The sequence below is a fragment of the Cetorhinus maximus genome, chromosome 10 (assembly GCF_964194155.1).
Source record: "Cetorhinus maximus chromosome 10, sCetMax3.hap1.1, whole genome shotgun sequence".
In the NCBI taxonomy this organism is placed as follows: domain Eukaryota; kingdom Metazoa; phylum Chordata; class Chondrichthyes; order Lamniformes; family Cetorhinidae; genus Cetorhinus; species Cetorhinus maximus.
This window is the reverse complement of record NC_135888.1, coordinates 96,375,859-96,400,466: the sequence shown is the minus strand read 5'-3', so window position 1 is coordinate 96,400,466 and position 24,608 is coordinate 96,375,859. Positions and strand designations below refer to the sequence as shown.

Below are 24,608 nucleotides of genomic sequence, written 5' to 3'. Positions count from 1 at the left end.
ATTTATTAGAATTCTTTGAGGATGTAACAAGAAGGGTGGATAAAGGGGAAATAGTAGATATAGGGGAGAATTTTCTGAGGCTGAGCTGGAGTGGGCGCGGGCAGGCGCACAACTGATCGCTGCCTGTGATTGGCTGTTCACCGCCATTTTACGTGGGTGGACCAATTAAGGCCCGCTCAGTGTGACGTGCACCCAGGAGCGCTGAGCGCTCCCTGTGCGGGCAGGGGGACTAAGGCTGAGTCGGAGCCTATGCTCTTTCGCACAGCAGAAATCTTCCTAAGGCACAGAGCTGCCTCAGGGAGATTAGTTTGGCATTGAAAAATTTTAATAAAGAAAAAGAAATGTTAAGATATGTCCCCTCATGTGACACTGTCACATGAGCTGGGACATGTCAATGAATTTTATTTAAAATTTTTTTTAAACTTTAAAAACCTTCATGAAACCCATGGATGAGGTTTCATGATAAATGTGTTATAGATCGTTTAAGTGAATGAAGAGAAATTTGGCAGATAGAGTATAATGTGAAAAAATGTGAGATTACCCATTTTGGCAGGAAGAATAGAAAAGTAGAATATTATTCAAATGGAGAGAGACTGCAGAATGCTGTAGTACAGAGGGTTCTGAGTATTCTTGTACATAAAACACAGAAAGTTAGCAAGTACAGCAAGTAATTGGGAAGTCAAATGGAATGTTGGCCTTTATTGCAAGGGGTGGATTATAAAAGTAGGGAAGTCTTACTACAACCATGCAGGACATTGTTGTAACTGCATCTGGGGTACTATGTACAGTTTGTCTCCTTAGTTAAGGAAGGATGTACTTGCATCAGAAACAGTTCAGAAAATGTTCACTAGGCTGATTCCTGGGATGAAAGGGTTGTCTTCTGAGGAAAGGTTGAGATGAGGTGAGAGTGACTGCCCTTGACGTCAAGGCCGCATTTGATCAAGTGTGGCATCAAGGAGCCCTAGCACAACCTAAGTCAATGGGAATCAGGGGGAAAACACTACATTGGTTGGAATCATACCTATCACAAAGGAAGATGGTTGTGGTTGTTGGAGGTCAATCATCTCAATCCTAGGACATCACTGCAGGAGTTCTTCAGGGTAGTGTCCTCAGCCCAACCATCTTCAGCTGCTTCATCAATGATCTTCCTTCCATTATAAGGTCAGAAGTGGGGATGTTCGCTGATAATTGCACAATGTTCAGCAACATTCGTAACTCCTCAGACACTGAAGCAGTCAATGTCCAAATGCAGCAAGACCTGGACAATATCCAGGCCTGGGCTGACAAATGGCAAGTAACATTTGCACCACACAAGTGCCAGGCAATGACCATCTCCAACAAGAGGGAATCTAACCATCGCCTCTTGATGTTCAATGGCATTACCATCACTGAATCCCCCACTCTCAACATTCTGGGGGTTACCATTGACCAGAAGCTGAACTGGACTAGCCACATAAATACTGTGGCTACAAGAGCAGGTCAGAGGCTAGGAATCCTGCGGTAAGTAACACACCTCCTGACTTCTCAAAGCCTGTCCACCATCTACAAGGCACAAGTCAGAAGTGTAATGGAATACTCCCCACTTGCCTGGATGAATGCAACTCCCACAACACTGAAGAAGCTTGACACTGTCCAGGACAAAGCAGCCCATTTGATTGGCACCGCGTCCACAAACATTCACTCTCTCCACAACTGGTGTGCAATAGCAGCAGTGTGTACCATCTACAAGATGCACTGCAGGAATTCACCAAGGCTCATTAGACAGCACCTTACAAACCCACGACCATTATCATCTAGAAAGGCAAGGGAAGCAGACACACCACCACCTGGAAGTTCACCATCCTGACTTGGAAATATATCGCCGTTCCTCCACTGTCGCTGGGTCAAATTCCTGGAACACCCTTCCTAACAGCACTGTGGGTGTATCTACACCACATGGACAGCAGCGGTTCAAGAAGGCAGCTCACTACCACTTTCTCAAGGGCAACTAGGGAGGTGCAATAAATGCTGGCCCAGCCAGCTAAGCCCACATCCCATGAATGTATAAAAAAAAGTTAGGTCAATATTCATTGGAGTTCAGAAGAATGAGCGGTGATCTTATTGAAACATTAAATTTCTGAGGGGGCTTGACAAGGTAGATCTGAGATGATATTTCCTCTTGTGGAAGAATCTAGAACCAGGGAGCACAGTTTAATGATAACGATGTTTCCCTTTTAAGATAGATATGAGGAGGAATTCTCTCAAAGGGTCTTTAAGTCTTTGGAATTTTCGTCCACAGAGAGCAGTGGAGTCCGGGTCATTGAATATATTTAAGGCTGAGTTAGAGTCAACAGTTATAGGGGACAGGCAGGTAAGTGCTGTTAAGATCAACCATAATCTTATTGAATGGCAAAGCTGGTTCAATGGCTTCCTCCTGCTCCTATTTCTTATGACCTTACAGATAGGGATTGTGCTGAAAACATTAAGCAGGGACCATCACCCTTAAATAAAATCAATAACCACTGTAAATACACGGCAAGTCAGGCTGCATCTGTGGAGAGAGAGAAACAGAGTTAATCCGATGACCTTTCATCAGAAGTGTAAGAAGTTAGAGATTTAACAGTTTAGAAGCAAAGCCAGGGAAAAGGGCGGGCGGGGGCGCGGTGGAGACTGAAGTTACAACGCGCCTTTTGAGAGTAACTAAAGATCGTGTTAGATGTAACCGGCTAGTAACCAGCTTGCAGAGCCGGCTAACACCAGCCATTGTAACCAGTGTAGACACTGAGCTGACCCAGGTACCTGACCCCGGCCTACGCTTCCCTCATTGGTGCAACGCCGCGTTGTGCAAGCAAGCAGCCTTTGTTTGGTTGGTTGGAAGACCAGCAAATAAATGTTGCAGCACATCCGCAAAGTAGATTGGCACACCCACTGCAACAGGTTATTTACTGACAGCTGGGCAAAGTCTTTCATGATTTTTCTTTTGGCAATCCCCTCTTAACGTTGCACTGGTGTCCAGTGAGATGTCCTTATATTTCCTTCGCTGGTGGTGGACGTGATCTTGGTCGGCTGTTGGGAGATTGCAGTGGGTTGGGTCTGTTGTCCACCTGACGCACAGCTCCAGTTTATATTGAGGTTAGGACACAAACCTCGGTTAATTCCTTTCAGTTCCGGCTGCAGGCAGTTGCTGCTGCTCACATGGGGTGCGTTGTTCACCACACTGCAATTTCTGTTCTGGAGGATATGGTTGCAGATTTGAACGTTCTCATTTCAGATCTCGCGACCTTGTCTTAAAAGTTTTTTTTTTCTAATTTAACGGCTGGGGTGATTTTTGGAGGGGAACCCAAAGGAATTGGAACCGTCTCAGAAACAATGTGGGCGAAGTTGGCGCTGCTGTTCTGCCAGCACTTTATTCTTTCGTTGTGTAAGTACAAGATATTATTAAACGGTGATTCGCTATTGCATTTAAGCTAAAGGAAAAAGAGACATTTAAATTTCAGTATAGTTCATTACCAATGAATGATCAATTAATATTCTTAAAGGTCCACCATATTCTAAATATAGTTCTGAAATAAAATTGATATTAAGCAAAGAAGACCTCTTTTGCTGCTTGGATCCCGGCCGTATTGTGGAAATAATTATTCAAAAATGAAATGTTATGAGTGCCGATGGATCTTTCCAGCCACGGATGCAGTCATTTCGCGGTCTGTCCCGCAATCCTCTTTAATGCTCGGTGCAGTGTAACAGGACACTTAGGACCTGTCGCTCAGCCAAAGTCTTCTGTCAGCTCTGCTGAGATATTCGAGGGACTGAGCGCTTAACAAGCACCAGTCCTGTCAGTTGAGCGGAGAAGGAGGTTTGTGGGGGGGTGGGTGTTGGGGAAAGAGCTGGCACAGTGAGAAAGTGGCTGTGGTTTAAACTAACAGTAGAGCAGATTAGATTCCGCGTTTCAAAGGTGAATATTTTCCTACGTGTTAAGTCAACAGTAAACGTTTTCTTTCTCTTTTCAGCGGCTGGTAGCCTGACTCCGAGCGGAACAACACAAACTGGTTCTGCAACAAATGCAACTACATTTCTATCAGAAATCTCACTTACCACTTCCAGCTCCCCCACGCCTCTTACCACAACCCTGCAAAACATAACTGCAACCAGTTCAACAACAGATGTAGAAACATACTCTTCACTTTCTTTCACCAGTGCAGCTGTACCCACAGACACAAGCCAGCTGACCAGCACTGTGTTACCCACTGCATCACGGAACTCCACTGCTGAAAGCAGTACACCTCTTAACACGACAACAGTGTTATCCACTTCAACTCCCAACATCACTTCCAATAGTTCAGCCATAGTGACGAGTTATTCACCTAACATAACAAATAGCTCATCTCAAAGTGATAATGCAACTAGTACAACCTACAGTCCGCTGACAAGCAACACGACCCACACAACTTCACTTCATACTATTGCCACCAACAGTTCTTTCACAAGTAGGGAACCAACATCCCCTCCAAATAGCACCGGGCACAGAGAGGTCACCACAGTAAAAACCTCTACCGTCACCTTTGCAACAGCTGCTCCCAGTACCGCTCTATCATCTTCGAGCGCAACCTCCCTACCAAGCACCACCAGCCTCTCAACCAACAGTACGGGAAAACAGAATAGAATTGCAGCCCAAAGCGATGCAGGTGAGACTTAACACGACCACTTCAAAGATACTAAGGTTACGAGGAGTCTGTGCATCAGCACTCAAAGTAAAATCTTTGCAGATATTTACTGTGACCTTTGTCTATTTCCATTGGGCTCTGTGTATTTTCGTTGAAAAAGTGAGAGATGATAACATAATCAGCATTGCTGGCAGGGAGACAGGACAGTGCTAGTGACGTGAGGGCACTGAATCTGTCAGTGCAGTTAAAAGGAGAATTCTTGGAAGCAACTTACTTCAATAACCATGAGGCTGTAAAATGCAAATGGATTTCTAGGCTTCATCTCAAGAGGTACAAAAGATTAAAGCCAAGAAGTAATGATCAGCCTATATAAAACCTTAAGACTTCAATTAGAGTACTGCATGCAGTATTGGGTTACACAGTACAGGGCGGATGTTGAGGTTTAAGAGAGTACATTCTGCATTTCACCACAATGCTTCCTGACATAATGAAATGTCAATGTGAAGAAAAACATGGCTCAGACTGGGCACAGCCTGGCAAAGCTGGAGAGCAACTTTTGAATATTTGAGTTTAGCTGTGCATGTGTCCTTCACCTGAAGTTCCCATACCATTGCCTAATAAATAACAGCGAGTGCCTTTAGCCTCACTGTTATTTTGACAGCAAATGTGACCTGTTATGCCAGAAAATGGATCAGCGCAGACCTGTGAAGAGAGAAGCAGCATTTGCGGGCATTGGCCTTTTATCAGAAGTGGTGTATGTGGAAATGAAAGTCTCATTATAATCATGTTGTTTCTCCAACATTTTTTTCCTGATATTTGTACATCTCCCCACAGCGCCATGAATGTCTGGAAGTCTGAAATAACTCTCATAAGAGTCTTGCATCCTTTACTGTTCCTTAGTTCAATCCCTACTGTGTCCTTCCTTTCCATTGCTGTGATTGTGTCTTTTATCAATATTTCTGCCCTCCTCTTTTCCCAATTTCCCTTTCTTTTCTGAAGAGTTTATAGCCTGGAATAATTGGCTCCCAATCCCTTGTTGCCAGGTTTCTGTAATAGATACTATAGCACGGGGTCAAGTTTCTGCTAGTTATATCAGGTGTAATTGGTCGACTCCGCACAAAAGAGTGAGGATTTGTAAACAATAACAACTTGTAATTATTTAGCGCCTTTAATGTATTAAAACTTCAAAGGTGCTTCACAGAGACATTACTGTGTAAAGCAAAATATGACACTGAGCCACCATAAGGTGATATTAGGGTAGATGATGGTCTGGTCAACTGTGTCAAATGCTGAAGACAGGTCAATAAGGATGAGAAGTGATAGTTTACCTGTGTTATAGTCACAAAGGATGACATTTATGATTTGAGATAAAAGCCGTTTTGATAAACTTGAGTGTGTTATGACCAAAACCACATGCTTTTGTGTTTTCTGTTACCTGTTACACTGGCTCAATATTCAATTCACTTTAATTAGACCGTGCCCATAAAACTGGCTATACCCTAGGATGGAGTTGCGAGATTTTGCTGTTGGTTCAGGGTTGCATTCATTTTCTTAGGTTCACAGGCACTAGCAGGCAAATTTTGTCTAAGCTTTTACATTTTAAATACATTTAATTTAATTTTAAACAGACTATTATTTACCAATGAAATAGTTCAGAATAGTTTTATGAGCCATTTTGGTTACACACATTTGGAGGATTGAACATCTTCATTAAATGCCTATTTTTGCTGCAAAAAGAATGGTTGTAGATGTAGGGAAATTCCAAAATTAGGGGGATAGTCATAATCAGTGGACTGTCATGGGACTTTTAACCAATAAAGAGGGGAGGGTCTGGGCAGGAAAAGAAAAACCTAAAGATTTTAAAAAAAAGAAAAAAAGGTCAGAATACAGAAGGAAATAAGGATAATTTAAATAAATCTGGGAACAGGAAAAGTTACAGGAAGTAACTTTATATTTATATTGTATTAATAAAACAGTACCAGTTTTTTACTCTTCACAACAACATTGAATACTTTTTAATAGGGAAAAAAGAAACAATTGCATTGCACTTCCTGACTGCACTGGTTCACGGAAGATTTTAGCTTATGCCTCTAACCCATATTCTTTACGTTGTGTTTGTGCTTTTACTGTATGTGTTTTACTCCATGCATTCATCAATTTAACTCTTTAACTGCCGCCACCCTGCTCAGATGATGTATTTCTCACGCTTTTTGACTTATCACACCATTGGTTGCTGATAATCTGTGCATGGCAATACAGGAAATGTAGGATGTTTTGATTCTTCATCACACCTGCTTTATATTTAACAGGTATTTCATTATTACTTCCTGTAACTTCTCCTGTCCCCAGATTTATTTATATTATCCTTATTTCCTTTTTATTCTGACCTTTTTTCTTACTTTTTAAAAAAATCTTTGGTTTTTGTTTCCTGCCCAGACCCTCCCCTCTTTATTGGTTAAAAGTCCTATTACAGTCCTCTGATTGTGACTATCTCCCTAATTCTGGAATTTCCCTACATCTACAACCATTCTTTTTTGCTGTTCCTGTGCACCCACTTCCTTCCCCCTACTCCCTTCCCACACTGCCTCCAGTTCCAAGGTGCCCTGGTTACATTATTGTCTATTCTCCCCACAGCTTTGTTCCTTTTTCCCCATGGATAGTAAGTAAATTGTACTTGTTGGAGAGGACCATTTTCTGCAGTTTCCTCCTCCTATGCCGACTGTCATCACATGCTCCTTTTCCTATACTTGTATCTCTGTAAGTGGTGCGACTGTCTTTTGGCATAAGCTATCCAGATATTTTTCTGCCTTCCTTATGTGTGGGAGTGTCTAACTCACACTTCAGCTCAATGTCTCTGAGCTGGGCTGACTCAAGAGATAGAAACTTTCCATATGTGTTCATCAGGCACAGCCCCACTCTCCTGAAATTCCACATTCTACTGTCCTGACACACTGCCTGGGCTGCCATTATCTACTCTGTATTTAGTTGGATCATTTTACTGTAGTCATTTAAGCAACTATATAGTTAAATATTTAAATTGTGAATAAATAATTAAAAAGTTAGCTTTTATTTCTTGGACTCCACTGGTCCTCTGCATTGGTTATGGAGTCACATTTCAGATTCTTCATTTTGTTTCAGTGCTGTTATCACTATGATTCTCTGTGCTCTTTCTAAATATTCCTCTGTCACTGCTTGAATACTGTCTGTTCCTGTGGAGGGCCTTGGGATGTTTACCTTCTTAAAGGTGTTATATAAATGCAGGCTGTTGATGTTGGGCAGAATCTTGTCAGCCATGCAGAGATGGGTTTGGAGGTGGGAGGGTGGGGAATTTTTGAAGGTTACCTATCAGGTTATCTACCTGATGTGTTTTCACCTCTGAGTGATCTTGTGGGTAACCAATTAGTAGCAATTAATTGTCCACTTGGGAGCAAATTGGTGATACTACTGGGATCTTCCCAAAGGTGGATGGGTTTCCCGCTGCTGAGGCTGAGTCCGATGGGCTGGCCTTATAATGATATGCAACTATATTAGAATGAGGTTCCCAACATCCAATGGCGAGAAGCGTGGAGCACCATCGACGGGCTGAGCGGACGATCGCAAACTCGTTTCATGACGTTGTGAAATCAATTTTTGGCCTTCGTGCCATATTGTCTGCTCACGCCACTGAACATGCCTGATGCCAGCGGGCATGGAAAATCTTGGCCAATGCTTCTGTAAGATTCCATCTCTGTCTGAAACTCTTCTGCTCCTGTGTCCATCTGGTGACAATGTGCCTGATTTCATGATGTTAACGGATCATTGGAAAGCTTTTATGGTCACTAATTGGAGGAATATATTGATGAGCTATAAAGGTTGCATATCATGTTTAAACAAATGTATTGAACATCAATCAAACTGAAATATTATTTATAAATTCAAATTTAATATGAAGACAAGGAGCAATGACTAATATTGTTGCTGATTTTAAAAAAATAGTGTTTCTCATGATGGATACAGCTGTATTTGTCTTCAGACAAGTATGTCTGTATAACAGTTTATGAAACACTTTTTTTCACTTAGCCCTCGTTTTATTGCTGGGCTAAATGTCTGTTCATTTGGGGCTCTTAGCATTCAAAATTTCAGGTATAAAAATCCCTGATTGTCGCTATTGAGATGTAAGATTTAAATATTAAAATAATGGGTACACTGGTCGAGCTGTGCAACAGTTTCCTGCCAGTGGAAGTCAATATTTCCAGCAGAGAGCAAAATCCTGGTCCAAAGGGTGTGCATTGATGCTGAGACTCTGTTCATCACTGCAAATAAACATGGGTCAGAGATTTCTGCTCTTGCACTTACCATCCTGTGTTTCTCCTGTTCATTAAGATTAATTGGGGGAAATCAAGGGCTGGTGAGTGCACCAGCAGGAAACCCTGGCCAATAACCGCAGTGAGGTTGAGTTACCTTTCCTATGATTTCCTTTAGTAAGATGTTTTTTTGATCATGAAAATAAACATTAATAGCAAACATTGAAATAAAATGGTGAATGCTTTTTGCAATAAGGCATTTGCTGAGTAGCATACATTCTGATTTCTTATTTAAAATAAAGAACTGCCATAAATGTTTAATATCAACAAGAGTACAGTTAAGATATACATAATAAACTAGATAAGAAGCAAATACAGCCAAGCCATTATGGATGGGTGCTCAATGAAGGTGTTTCCCTTACAGATATGGGGGCCAGGGGGGTGGGGCAGAGGAGAGAATCAGTCACATTGGACCATTTTTGATATTCTTCAATATCTGAATGATGAATTAAAGAAGTATTGGTAAAGACTAAGAAGCAAGTTCATGGTGCACACATATTGCAGAATGGCCTCCAACAGGCTTTAGGCCCCTGATTGGCATATGCAAAGTGCCTAACCCTTGTTTCAGACACAAGCTGTGAACTTTTTGACTATATCAATATAGTGGATGGTATGCTTCTGTCTTTGTAAAGGTCAGACAATTCCCGTCCGCTATATTGGAGTTTTAAGCACATATTTCATGTCTGAGAAACAAGTGTTGTGGCATTGAATTTCTAGGCCATAATGCCTGTCCATCTTGATGAATTCTATGCTTCCGATATTCTAGGGTCTATCCAGCAAATCAGTAATTATTCAAACTTACCTCACAAAAAAGATCGTCTCATCCACACAACAAAGGACAGCAGGGGATGCGGGCCTTCATTTTTACTGTGTGTGATAGTGTAAAAATGGGTAATAATGAATTGGCAGCTCCTGTTTTACATCTCCCCAAATTTATATTTCCTTTGACTTCAGTCATTCAAACAAAATCATAATTTTAAAAAGGTGATATTTAAGAAAATTGGAATTAAATTGAAGGAAAATCTCCTTTGACTTCAGTTGGAACCTTTTGAAGAAACTGTAACAGGCATTTTCAAGAATACATTACTTATAAACAAATACATTTGACTTTGATTAGACAGAATTATGGATGGTCAGAGAGCCAAACCACACTGTGATTCAAGTGGAAAATCCCTCTTTAAAACGGAAGTAAGATGTTGAAAATGATCTTTTATGAAACGTTGGAGACAATTACAAGTGTCCAGGAGTAACCTTGTCATGCATGGATTCCATATAATAGACCAAATGAGACTGTAAATCAATAATACTCAGTGAGTGATGAGAAAGTGTTTGGAAATTACTTATTCTATGGGTGCAGGGTATAAGTGCTTTATTTGAACGGGACTTTCCAACAAGAGAGATGTATACTTTGTATAAACTTGTTAAGAGGACTTTTAAGATAGTAAAGGTTTTAGTGTGGCTATTCATTCTACTGTAAGGAGGTACATTTCTAGCATTTAATTTTCTTGAAAATACTTGAAAAGTTCCAGTCATACTCTTCAGCCCCTCAAGAAAGAAATATTAGTTGTTTACCGTAGGAGTAATTTAAGAGCTGCATGGGAAAAAAATTAAAGTTTTGGAGTGAGGACTTGTGCCTGCAATACTGTTATTTTTAATGAAATAACTTGGTTGAAGAAATAGTTGCACTGCTGATTACATTTTATAAGTTTGTTCATTTTGCTACAAAGAGAGACATGTTTCTGAAACGTTTTGTCTTGCACTCCTCAAGATAAACCTAAGAATGCCAAATTTCAAATGATCGCAATTTATACAACAGGAGAAAAGGGTTGTGATTGGTTGGCAAATCGACTCTGATTGGCTGATGTGTTGCCATGGAGAAAGCAACAGGGAACCATAGGCTCCCCAAGCTCCTAGGTAATTCAAAAAAGGCACAAGGTTTGAACATATTCCTTTTGTTTGCTGGGAATGGCTCCCTGCGTATGAATGTATGTCACTTCTAGCAAGTGTAACTCTTGTGAGTACTTTCACAGTTCTTGACTTTTTTTTTCCGGGAGTGGGACATGAACCCACAACCTTCTGACTCAAAGGCAAGGGTGCTATGAACTGAGCCACAGCTGACATCTCAACTTCTAGCAAGTGTAAATGAACCATGTTACGAGCTTGACTGATTATCATAAATTGGTTGTTAATGTAGCTATTAACACACTCCGGATCGTTCAGCAAGTGCTGCCCAATCACAGCATCACATCTAATGGTAGATGTTTTGTTTTGGGTTTTGCAAGCGTAGCCTGGTTGAGTACAGTCTGTACCTTGTCTATTTGAACAACAAGTTAAAGCAAGCTGTTTTACACTGCTACTATGCTGGGGCTACGCAAGAAGTATTTTCAACTAACAAATGCTGCCAGCAGTCCAAAAACATGTTCTACCTACCACATAATTTAACAATATCATGTATGAATTTTGGTGCTGGTGTGATGCCAGGGGCATGGGCCCGACGATTGGCTGATTGAGTCAAACAGCATGTTCTTTTGGTTGTTCACAATAGGCAAAGTATGGATCATACTCAACTTTGCACTTGTAAAAACCCAAAACAAAATGTCTATTCTTAGAGGGGATTCCATGATTGGGCAGCACTTGCTGAACGATCCTGAGTGCGCTAATAGTTACACTAACAACAATTTAAGATAATCAGTCGAGTTCGTAATGTGGCTCATTTACACTTGCTAGAAGCGACATACATGCATATGCAGGGACTCATTCTCTGCAAACAAAAGGAAGATGTTCAAGCCTTGCACCTTTTTTGAATTACCCAGGAGCTTGGAGAGCCTATAATTCCCTGTTGCTTTCTCCCTGGCAATGATTTGGCCAATCAGAGTCAACTTGCCAACCAATCAGCACCCTTTTCTTCCATAGTATAACTTGTGTTAGTTTGAAATTTGGTATTCTTGCATTTTTCCTGATGAGTGTAAGACGAAAAGCTTCAGCAACATGTCTCTCTTGTCAGCAATATTCGAGCTCCATATTACCAAGAATAGTGAGTCATCCTACAAAAGGCCATGTTTGCAATATGTTACAATGTGTGACAAATTCTAGGATACATTGACGGAATTATAAGTATGCATGAGGGAAGCGATCTTGGCATTAAATGTGTTTTATTAACATGAGATGAAACTTGCATGCAACATTGATACTTTCTAAATGTAGGAATAAGTGCAGGCAGAGAATGGTGCAACTGGCAAACTTGTAATTTCATTTGCTTCTTTTCTCAAAGTTCCATCTTTGCCCTTATGATGGGAGAGGGACAAAAGGAAATTTCATATTTCACGTTACATCCATTTTTAATGAAGATGAGATTGTAGATGGTCCAGTTATTCCTTTTAAGTCTGTCTTTTTCTTTTTTTCCCAGTGGTGTTTTTCATCTGTGGTTGAGGGGGTGATTGGGAAAATATACTCCCAGGCATATATCTCTGAAAGGGGCCACTACAAGTTCAAGTTGTTGTTGTTGTATAATGGCCTCAGCGTAGTCTCCCTCCAATTTCCTTCCCTGTTCTGAAGTACTTTGCTGTCCATTTGATGATTGATCATAGAAACATTCTTGAGTTTTGGAGCCTGGTGTTCAGTACATCATGTGTATAGGTTGTGGTGCCGTGCTACTGCCCAGTAAACATTTAACATTCATTTATTTAAAAGAAAAATGTTCTAAAGGGTGTGGGTGATATTAGCAAGGCTGCAATTACTTCCAATGGTAGTTGCCCTGAAAATATGTTATTGTTCCTTCAATCTGAATCACTGCTGTCTTTTGTGGTACAGGCACTGGTAGGGTTCATTTAAAAGTAATTACCATTTTTAATTATCCTATAATTTTGTCTTTGCTACAAGTAGGCAAAGAATGCATTCTAATTCAGTAAACAGTTGTGGTTAGGTACACTGTATTCCGGACTGTGTTAAGCATCTGGTCTTAATAGGTGGCAACACATCGGTTTGGATTTCTCTCATTTTGCTCCTCCTCTTCTTCCAAAAAGCAAAGATACGGTTGTAATTCTAAAAGGAAGCCCATTGTTCCTTTGCATGAACTGATAGCCAAATAATGCCAGCCTCAAAACAAATGACACAAAGACAGATGTTAAAGCCATTGGCAACTGAAAAAACCCTACAAAATATCCCTCTTTAAAATCCAACACAAACAGGCTTTAAGAAAGGATGTAATTTCCAACCTAATTTGAATAGACTGCCCAAAAACAGACAGGTGCTTCCTGTGGTTGCTGGGGAAAATGGCAATCTGAAATGGAGTCGGCCAGAAAGCCGGAATTCTGACTAATCGGAACTCTGACTAATTTTCCAACTGGGTCTCTGTAAAATTGTAAAATTAAGGCTAACACAGCTTGATTAGATGACAAGGAGGATATATTTTAATTGGGATTCTCCAATTTAAAGGTGTGCATTACACACAAACTCCAGTGGGCAGGAAATGCCAGCATCAAAAGTGCTTGCATGAAATTCAAGGTTATGGTAATATCCAGATCAGGAAACTCAACTTTTCTTAGTTGTTTTTCCCACTTAAAAAAAATGCACTCAAAGAGATAAATGTGCTAATTATGCATTAATTCTGCCCTAGTCGATGGCACATATAAGGTCCGTAACTGCCTAATTAATGGATGTTTGCTGAGAAGGATTCCAATTACAGGGTGTCATGCTTTTAGTGGTACCGTATGAAAGAAGGGGTGTCAGAGTGACCGCCAACAGCAACCTGTATTTATGTGCGTCTTCAACATAGTACTTTGTTACATGCTGCTTCACAGGAGCATTATCAGACAAAATTTGAGAACGAGCCATGTAAATAGCTATTAGGACAGGTTGATCAAAGAGTTAAGTTTTAAGGAGAAACTTAAAGGAGGAGAAAGAGGTAGGAAGATGGTTTAGGGAGGGAACAGGAGAGATCTATGGAGGGAATTCCAGAGCTTGGAGCCTAGACAGTTGAAGGTATGGTCGCAAATGGTGGAGCAAAAGAAATTGGGGAGGTGCAAGAGGCCAGAATTGGAAGATCATACCCTGGGCTTGTCACAATGCCACTATTTATATCTGTAGGCCCTGGCTGTCCATCATGGAGAATTGTCTTCACAAGGACTGGGTTGTCACCTCTGTGTTGTAGCCATGCAGACATCTTGCAAATATAAGGCAGTAAAAGTCAGCTGTGACCTGAAACTTGTCTTAACTTTCTTAATTGTAGACACGCTGTAATTCTCATCTTTGGATAATGGTGCCTTGGAGAAGCATAGAGGACAACTGTCTTTGCAAAAACTTACAGCAGCACCTCCTCCACTTCAGCAGCCATCAGAATCCTGGGCTCCTTCAACATGTGCCTGCAAACTTATGTCTGCACCTTGGCTTTTTGTTCCCCTTACTTTTGTTTGCCAGTTCTTAGGGCAGAATTTTACATTCCACTGCCGGCGTGTTTGTAGGCAGGGAGGGATGACGATGACCATCAAATTTCACAGATGGCCTTCCCACTGGGCTCCCACCTGCCTGGACCTCTCCACAATTTTACACTTGGATGGTGAGGCCTAGGCTGGCCCGTCCACCCTTGCCTCAATTGAGGCCCTTAAGTAGCCAATTATTGACCACTTAAGGGCCGTTTCCCACCCAGGCTGGCGGGAGCAATTCAGGGACAGAGGAGGAAGCCTGAAAATAAACTGTGTTTAGGCTTCAGGTGGGAAGTGGATGGTGCGGGGGCACCCATTAGCAGCCTCCTTTTAACATGGAGCACACCCCCGAGAAGGTCCGGCTCCTGCAGGCCCTCCCCAGACCCCATCTCCTCCCCAGGCCTTTCCACCAACACCTTCAACCCTGTCTGCCCACATTCCTGGGCCTCACTCTGCTCCCTGCCCTGAGACCCCCAAAACTTACCTGGTCCTGCAACCCTGGGATTTAGGCTCAGGGAACTGCTTGCAGTCCCAGTCCTGCCCATTGCAGCTTCGGGTACTGCAGGGACTAGCGAGCTGTCAGCCAATCAGATCGGCTGGCAGCTCTCTGAGTCAGGACTTCCTCCCAAGGGAGGGGTGTAAATCCGGCCTCCAGCCAATTAACATTTGTTGGAGCGTTAAATGGTTGCAGGGCAGGCAGTATCGATGGGGATGTGTTCTCTGCCAGCTCTTCGGATGGCGAGAAGGGAAATCTCACTATCCTAAAAATCCTGGCCTTAGTCTCCTCCTTATTACATTTGGCCAAGGCTGCTCATAAGTTCAGATGCTTTTTGACCCTTAGTTTCCAGAGTGTATCAGAATTTTTGTGGCCCTATTATTTCTTTTTAATTGTTCCCATTTCTTTATGTTTTACTTACATAGAGTTTTCCACTCTGGCCTCCTTACGAACACCAGAATCTGACCATGGTGCCATTCGTAATTTTAATAATGAATTGCCTTTGGAAAATTGGGTGCGAATGACATGCTACCATTCAACTGGGTGCAAAGGATAGGGCATGAATTTCTGGAGGGGGTTTCTCCAGTCCATCGTAACTTTAGCAGAAACCTTAGGAAAATGGCGTAAGTGCTGTCTTTCATGATTTCTGAGGCTCTTCTGCAATTGGCGCAACTCCTACAGAAATCGTGTCTCTGGGCTTCTAACCATTTGCGTGGAAACTGCGCCTACATTGAATGATCTTGGCTCATAAGCCTTACTAAAATAGTATCAAAACATTGCAAGGAAAAAGATGTGAATAACTGCAGCTTATCATGCAGCATGAGTATTTTTAAATTGTATTATTTTGTTATTTCAGCATGATGGATAGTGCAGCTTGTGCTTTGATCAAAAGAGCAACTTGAGTTCTAGGCAGCATGTTTTACCCAGAGCCTTCTGACAAGTAGAAGGCACAATGAAATGGAAATCTAGTACATTTTTAGCTTTGTTTATGATGTTGCTACTCATTGAGACACAGATAAATCAGTTTAACTGGTAAATGAATTTAGAAATTCTAGTTTACTGGTTGGGTAATTTTATTCTTTAAGTATAAGTTTGCTCAGCTTTCTAAGTCAATAAATCATCATGTCATTTATGAATGGCATCAACATGACAAAATGATTCGTGGGTTTTCTGCCTTTCTTATGTGAAAACAATGCTCCTTTAAAGATTATTTGAAGGGGATGGCAGTTCTTCACTGATGGTGTTTTTGAATCAAATAAAGTTAAAATTTGCTTTTCTGGGGCAACATGTTTCTTTATTATTTAATATTAAATGTTGATAGCATCATATGCCAGTTTACTGGACAGGATATACAGTAACTATTTAAATAGATATATGATCTGGTGAACAAAAATATTAAAATATTCCTCTGTTTTAAACAGAGGCATAGGTTTTATGCCTTTTCCTGTCGATTGCCCTGACCTGTATCTCTGAGGGACAGTGCTTCTGACCAAGGGGTCATTGGCATGCTGGAGGTATACTCCTCAGGCCTCTGCTTGGCAGCCTCGACAGAAAGTGGGCAGAGTCCTGATAAATAGGCTTCAAGCACCTGCTGTAATATGATATACAGGAAGCTCTGCACAACCTGAAAAACCAATTTAGTGCACAATTTAGTGACCCCACCTTCACCCTATGCAGATGCTTTGTGGGCACAGTGAAACCTGTCTAGATGAACACTCTCCAAAAACAAGCACCAGCAAAAAAAAAACACACACTTATTTAGAAACCCAAGTAGCTTATATGGCAAAAGAGGCACTACGAAACCAGGTAAACTTGCAAATTGTGAACTACAGGCAGCATTCAGTACACCAAGCCCTTTTACAATGTAAAACACCAGACATGGTCTATTATAAAGCTGCTGTATCTGGAACTTTCACTGATTTGAGATCGCTGATGCTCCCCATGCTGCTTGCTCCCTTTCTGTGTCTCAGTTCTTGCGAGTTCAGTATATCAGCACAAGGCAAGAGTAGGTTTTGTGAAAGAAATGGCTTTTTTGGAATGAAGAACTCTTGACCCAGCATGCACAGAGTTAGAGAAACTGCTCTGTCTCTGGGACTGAATGCTTGTACGCCAGCGTTTTTTCTGTTACTATGGATGCTGGGTAAATAACTTCCCCATTTAATTGAAAAGTTTTAAGGTACATATGAGGACCATTTTGAAAATGAGGACACCTGCAAGATGATACCAATGTTTACGGTGTCTATAATTAACAGATTTCACTGCACTTGCACAGGCCCAGGATGTAGAAAGATGTTTCATCCCCTCCAGTAAACCATCAAATGCAAGACACTTGGGCCAAACATGTTTTGTGTCCAAAATTCAAACAGTGTAAATGGCATAAAACACAGTCAAGGTCATATTTCCCTCATTTGCAAAATATTTTACATATGCCTGGCCTCTTAATCTGCATCCACGGGATCAATCTCTGGAAAATCTTGGGACGGTTTCAATTCCGCATGGGGATTCTGTGGGTACACGCACGGAGTCTCAAGTGTAATGATTTTGCGTGAGCCTAATATAGGTGATAAGGGTTTGTTTTGATGCCTGCCGAATTTACCATGCGTTCTGTTAGGATGTCTGAAGGTGAAAGTAACAAAACTTGCTTGGGACATGGGATAGACTTTGGGAAAGAGCATTATTGTTAGGTTAAGAACTTCAATGAATTTCTATAAAACTGAGCTTAGTGTTGGGTATGAGAGGAGGAGTCATGGTTGTTGGATAAATCACTTGTAAATAGTTTTGGGACAATGTTCCCACAAAATTGTCTTTGTACTGCGTGGGCTACAGATGCCTCTGAGCACAATTTATTTGTCCATGGGCAGCTTCCATTTTAAGTCACTGAACTTTCATGAAGATGAGAGCAACTCTTTTATTTCAATGCATGATACATTCCAGATTACTGCATGGCTGTGCACACCCACATCCTAGAGGGATCATTACTCCCAAGCAATGGGAGGAAAGAGACTGAGTTCCATGTCTTTATTAGTATAAATATCATAAGAAGTGATTGTACCCAACTTGTGCTAAATAGTAAATTAATGTATTTCTTTTATGCAAAAAAACTCAAAAGTGCTGTTTCCACTCCGTACAGTGTGGCCAAGTTTCCTTGGGATGGTTGTTCCCAGCTGTGCTGACCCTGCCAGAGTTCCATGTGATCTGGACAAATATTATTTAACTCACATTTCCTTGAGGGTTCAGGCAACTTCCATGACCTGGAGCTCAGCTAACGAGGTAACCTTCAGAGCAGAATGGCTCACATTGTCATAACTTCATCTACATATGCAGTCCTGACTGAGTTGCTGGAATAGGATCTCCGGCAGTTTCACACCCACACCTGCTTTCTGAAGGACGGATCTAACCATTTTCCATTGTCCTAGGAACCTTGCTGGTCCTCCAGAATTATGTCAGCGGTTCAGTGGAAACCCTGAGTAATTTTGGCCACGATATCATTTGCCATCATTATTTAGGGGGGAAGTAATTTATTTTAGATTGTGGGACCACTTCCCAGACAAAATGATTTAAAAATCTGCCATAGGACTCATATGTCTAGTCCTATTACATCCTAATGACAGGATTACTGTAGAAAAGGAGTAGATAGATTAGTTGAGGACTGGAACAGGCCAGTGAGGAAATCTGGTTTTGTTTTGCTGATATTTAAAACCATGAGAGAAATATGAAGAAGCGTTATTATAGGCAGGGTGATGTAGAGGACCCTATGTGTATGTTTAATTCTGATGTAGTCTTAGTTGGTTCTGTAGTATAGTGTTAGAACTGTTAGCTCAGTCAGCCTTTTTTAGCATGTTTTCTTGGAATTGTATAATGGTGCTTTAACAGTGTTGTCACTTTTGCAAGATAGATGCTGAAACTAACACAAGGGTGACAGATTGCAATAGTTTTTCAATGTTTACACTGGAGAATTAAAATGCAGTTAATGACAATTATCTCTATTATGCGTCCTTGAATTTGAGGTGCCTGAAAGAAATTTCGTACAACACTGATTTGATGTTAGTGATGATATTTTGGAGCTCAACACTCCAGCTGGCACCCTTTCTTAACCTTGCACAGCTGAACAAATGTTCAGCAGCAGGAATAAACCCCCTTCAAGAGTTAAAGGGATCATTAACTACTCATAGGTTAGTTGCTGATTGATTTCTTCTGACTGTTGTTATAATTCTACAAGTGTTTGGTGCTTTCCGTAGTTGTTTCAAGTTGCCAAAGTCTACAGGGAGTGGTGTAGCAGGTGCTAAAGGACTTATTGCTGACTTCAAGGCTTCTGCACAAACCAGTCTCTCCAAGGCATGAGTGCACAAATAGGTATTCCCTTTGGAATACAGCATGACTTGGAGAATGCACAAATTCCATTTAGAGCAGGATAAGCTGCTGGATGAGGGAGGGGGAGAAGGGCTGTCAGTAGAAGGCTATATCTACCAGGGTGTTCAGGGAGTGATTCTCTTATTGAACTTTGAGGTACAGAGGGATCTGGGTTCTGGTACATGAATCAGGAAAATTTAATAAGCAGATACAGCAAGCGATTAGGAAGGCAAATGGAATGTTGTAATTTATTACAAGGGGAATGGAATATAAAATTAGGGATTTTTTGCTACGGTTGTACAGGGTGTTGGTGAGACCACATCTAGAGTACGGTGTACAGTTTTGATCTCCTTCCTTGAAAAGATATAAATGTGGTAGAAGCAGTTCAGAGAAGGTTCACTTGACTGATGCCTGGGGTAGGAGGTTATCTTACGAGGAAAGATTGGACAGGCTGGGCCTGTATCCATTGGAGTTTAGAAGTTTGAGAGGGGATCTTATTGAAACATATAAGATCCCGAGGGGACTTGACAGGGTGGATACTGAAAGGCTGTTGCACCTTGTGAGAGAGACTAGAACTAGGGGACACAGTTTAAAAATAAGGGGTCCCCCATTTAAGACGGAGATGAGAAGACTTTTTTCCCTCTCAGAGGGCCTTGAATCTTTGGAACTTCCTTCCCCGGAGAGCAGTGGAGGTGGATTAATGAATATTTTTAAGGCAGATGTAGACAGATTCTTGATTAACAAGGGAGTCAAAGGTTATCGGGAGTAAGTGAAATGTGGAGTTGAGGCCACAGTCAGATCAGCCATGATCTTATTGAATGGTGGAGCAGGCTTGAGGGGCCGAATGGCCTGCTCCTGCTTCATATGAAACCTCAGTATGTAATGATTGGCTGAACTTTAGGCTCCCCTGGGCAGGTTGGCAGGTGAAGCATGGGCAGGGGATGGTTGTGAATGTGGGGGGGGAAGGTGTAAAATTGGGTGCAATGCCATGAATGCCATCCCCAGTTCCTACTTGCCCACCCCCGATCTCACTGCGATTTTACCTGTGGCTGGAGAAGTGTCATGAGGCTAGCCAGTCTGTGGGCCAATTGAGGCCCTTAAATGACATATTAGTGGACACATTGGGGCCACTTCTCACCACTGCTGGAATTTAACTCGAGCTGGGCAGAGGCCAGCTTTCACTGCTCAAGCTGGTGGCGGACATGTGGGGAGAGGTTCCTTCTTTACAGGCCTATCAGAGACATCCCACCCCAAGGTTTTCCTTCCCCCAAATGCCCTGTCCACCCCAGTCTCCCACTCCCATTGGCGGGGCCTGCCAGTCTGGCCCCACGATACCACCCTCCCTCAGCCTTCCTTTGCATCCAGCTCCAACGCCGATCATTGTTAGAGACAGGGTGTAATCCCAGCAATGGGTACCGCTCCTGGTGCTGTTGCTGGGACCAGAGATGGCCGGCAGCTCTCGGAGACAGGATGTCCTCCTCAGGTGGGGCCAGAGTTCTCAAATCAAGCTATGGCTGCAGGATGAGCTGGCCAAGCAGAGGAGGGCTCACTCCTGACATTTTGCTGGGGGGCGGGTACACCAAGCCCTGTGTAAAATGCAGGCCAAGGTGTGCACTTCAGTAAGAACACCCACTCTGAAATCTGCTACCTGCTGCAAACACAACTGCAACCTCAGAGTAAGACGAGGACTGCACTGCCCATGACCTTGAAGTGATCGTGAGAATGAACTTTTGTGTGTCTGACTTTTTCCAGGCTGGGGCTGAAGATATTTGCAACATTTTGGGGTTTCCTGTCCACAGTCGCATAAGGTTCTCCATCATTGAGAATTAACCATATTTCGTTTTCTCTTGCAAGAGAGAAACAGGCAGAGCAAGGGCACCTTCTCTGGGATTGCAGACTTCCCTTTGGTGCTATTGACTGCACCCATGTCATCTTAAAGTTGTTCCATGTCAACTCTGCCCTACACCTGAACCAAAAGGGATTCTATTCACTCAGTGTCCAGCTGGTGTGTGACCCTAGGTAGAGCAACATGCAGGTCAATGCTAGTATCCTGACAGCAGTCATGATGACTTCATTTTGTGACAGCCTGCTGTGCCAACTGCACTTGAGTCACCATAGCAAACCAAAGGGTGGATACTGGGTGACAAGAGCTAGTCACTGACCACCTGGCTGATGACAAACCATGCACATGTGGGCAGCATCCAGACAATGTAAGCCCTGCTGCCACCCAAAATGTGATAGAACAGACCATTGGCAGGATGAAACAATGCCTCTGCTGCCTGTATTATTGCGTACGCACTCAGCAAGATTTCACAATGTTGTGAAACCAGTTTGCAATTGTCTGCTCTGCCTGTCAATGGCGGGCCACGATTCCCACCATGGGACTTTGGGAACCTCATTATAATACATCTGCATATCATAAACCCAGCCTGCCAGAATCATCCTCCCTACGCTGGATCGTGTGGGAATATCGGTGTGATTGCCGACGTGTTTCACAACAGCATGTATAAGGCGTGCACCTGGCAGGCTGCATTTCGCTTGGGACTTTGAGGTTTGTTGGCCTACCTTGCTTCGAGCAGCACTCGCAGTCATCAACACTAGGCTTCACAGACAGCATCACATCACTTTTAGGGCGGTCAAGGCAGCTCTACCTACCGGACCAGCCATAAGGCGGGGGTGGCTTTTCAACAGCTGCAGGGCTAAGGCTTGCTTGGGGAAGGGGTAGAACTGGCCTCGGGCAATGGAAGAGGCTGCAGGACAAGGGCGTTATTGGGGAAGTGGGGTATCCCAGGGTGTGTGTGTGGGGACACATGTTGATCTGTGCAAGTGGCCTCAAGAGGGTGAGGGCTGAGGAGGCAGTCTCCAGAGGAGATGAGGCCAGATGGAGATGTGAGGGTATGTGTGTGAGAATGGGTGGTGATGTCCCTTGAGCTGGCAGTGAGATACCAGTGAATATGTGATGGGCTTGTGTGTGTGAGTTTAGAGTGATGAGATGGTCGCCTTACCCTGGCGGCACGGATGGGATCATTCATTCTCTTTCTGCATTTGATGGCATGCCTCTTCTATGCAGCATTGGCACTGATCACTACTGCTATTGCCTACCAAGCTGGAGTGGTAATGTTGCTGCCTCTCCTGCGGTCAGAGCGGGGGTAGAGGACATCACAGCGGGCATCCATGGCGTCCAAGAGGCACCTGAGGGATGCGTCACTAAACCTGGGGGCTGCAGTCTTCTTACCTTTCGAGGCCATGTCTGCTTTGCAGTAGTTCTCAGCTGGAAGCACTGGGAGCTGTGTATGTGGCTATGCTTTGAACGTGGCATCCAGCGTGATGAAGCGGCGAGGTGATGGCGTGGCAGGGAATTGGAGCACACCCGCCATTGAAACGACGTGTTTCCTGGGAATGCATAACTAATATGGCAGGATTAGGATGGTACAGTGTGAGAAGCCACCATTGCGGCCAGCAGGTAAAGCGTCATTTTTCCCGCCCGCTACCATACTTAGTGCAAACCTGGGACAATTCCGCCCTTAGAGTCTCACTTTGTGCAGATTCCCCTTTTATTCCATCCTGTAAGAAAGTGCAATGTTATTATGCGAGCATGTGCCTACGAGTGTTAAATCGAGTGATGGTGCTAAGTCTTCATCAGCACTCTCTTCTTGATATTCCTCCATTGCCTGGTCAAGTTGCACCTCTTGTGTATCTGAAAGGGAAAAGACACAAAGGTAAGGTTGTGGTGTGTGGAGTAGGTAAAGAGGAAAAGTAAGAGCTTCATGCTTACATCGTTGCTCATCTACAACTTACAAATCAGAAGGGATTGTGGGATGAGGGGAAGTGGGATGTGAGAAGGTTATATAGGAGGGCACAATCTTCTTTGATGTTCTCATCCCTGTCACTGGCCACTGCCTTAACAATGGGCATCCCAATAATGGCCAACATGGGGGTCATGACATTCCAGTGCATGTGTTCCTGATGCCTCCAGTGTGCGCCACCTTGTTTTACAATAGAGAGGGAAGTGTGACAATCAGCGTTGTGCAGTCTGTTTGGCTGAATAGCTGGCAGTGTGTGTGGGCTGTGTGAGGATTGCAGCAGTGCTCTTGGTGTGGCGGTTCGGTAGAGCATATGAATGTTAGGAAAGAGTCCTGATTGAGAGAGATTGTTGATAGGTGAAAGATGGGGTAGTGGTGATTTGAGTACCATCTGCAGCTAGTGGTGCAGCTGGTGGGATATGGCACTTGAAGATGCATCCACTGAGCTTGACAACTCGTGAGGTAACTGAACTTCTTGTGACACAGGTCCTCAGGGCTTGACTCCTGGCATTAACCGCCATGGCTATCTGGCCCCACTGCTTTCTGACCACGTGTCTGGAAGATCTAGGAAGGTGCTAAATGAAGCATGGTGCTTAGAATACAAAAGGAAGGAGGCCAAGCTAAATTTGTACAATTTAATTAGCCTGCAGTTGGTAAGTTATATACTGTTTAAAGTACAACATTATGGGAAGAATATAAAAGCAATGGGAAGGATGTATTGTATATTCTCCAGAATGTTACCAGGGATGAGGGGTTACAGAGAAACGCAAGAGCTTCGGCTTTCTTAGCTCCAGTGAAAAAAGCTCCATCAGTGACCTGAACAAGGCCTTCAAGGTTACGAAGAGTTTTGCCAGGGTAAATAGTGGAAGATTTTTTTCCATTGGTTGGTAAGATAGAAACAGGACAGAATATACTGTACTTAAGACAACACCAGGGTATTGTCGTGTAGCCATTATGTGACTGAACCAGTAATCCAGAAGACTGGACCAATTATCAAGAAACATGAGTTCAGGCCCCATTGTGGTGATTGAAGAATTTTTAAAAAAGTATTATTTGTTCTCAGGATGTGTGTGTCACAGCCCAATCCTAATTGCCCTTGAGAAGACATTGGTCAACCACCACCTTGAACTACTGTAAACGTAGCTTGTTAGGCCATTTAAGAGTTGCTTTGGATCTGGAGTGACATGTAGGCCAGACCAGATAGAGACAGCAGATTTCCCTCCCTTATAGGATTAAGTGGACCTTAGTGTTCCAGATTCATTTTTACGATAATCCAATAGTTTCACGGTCACCATTACTGATAGCAGTTTTATTTTTAATTCCAAACTTACTTAATTAACTGAATTCATGGCCGGGATTTTCCAGCCCTGTCGCGGGCAGGACCCGCCGCGGGCGAGGTGGCGCCCCAGCTGGAAGTCCATTGACTTGCGGCGGGACCGGGAAGATCCCAGCAGCGGGCGGGTGCAGAATCGCCCCATAATCTGCAGCTGCCATGGTGGGATTTTAACTTATGGGCGGGGTTTTTTGGCCCCACTCACTACCTGGATTGTTTGGTC

At 42.9% G+C, this 24,608-nt stretch overlaps 1 protein-coding gene across 1 annotated transcript in view; it reads left to right on the top strand.

Annotated features, from left to right (window-relative positions):
* The first annotated feature begins 2,905 nt into the window (after positions 1-2,905).
* LOC144685855 (uncharacterized) overlaps positions 2,906-24,608 on the top strand; it is a 28,637-nt gene continuing 6,934 nt past the window's right edge. The window contains exons 1-2 of the mRNA XM_078550808.1: positions 2,906-3,400; positions 3,987-4,661. Coding sequence (XP_078406934.1) covers positions 3,349-3,400; positions 3,987-4,661 — 727 coding nt within the window. The 5' untranslated portion in view covers positions 2,906-3,348. The remainder of the gene's footprint in view (positions 3,401-3,986; positions 4,662-24,608) is intronic.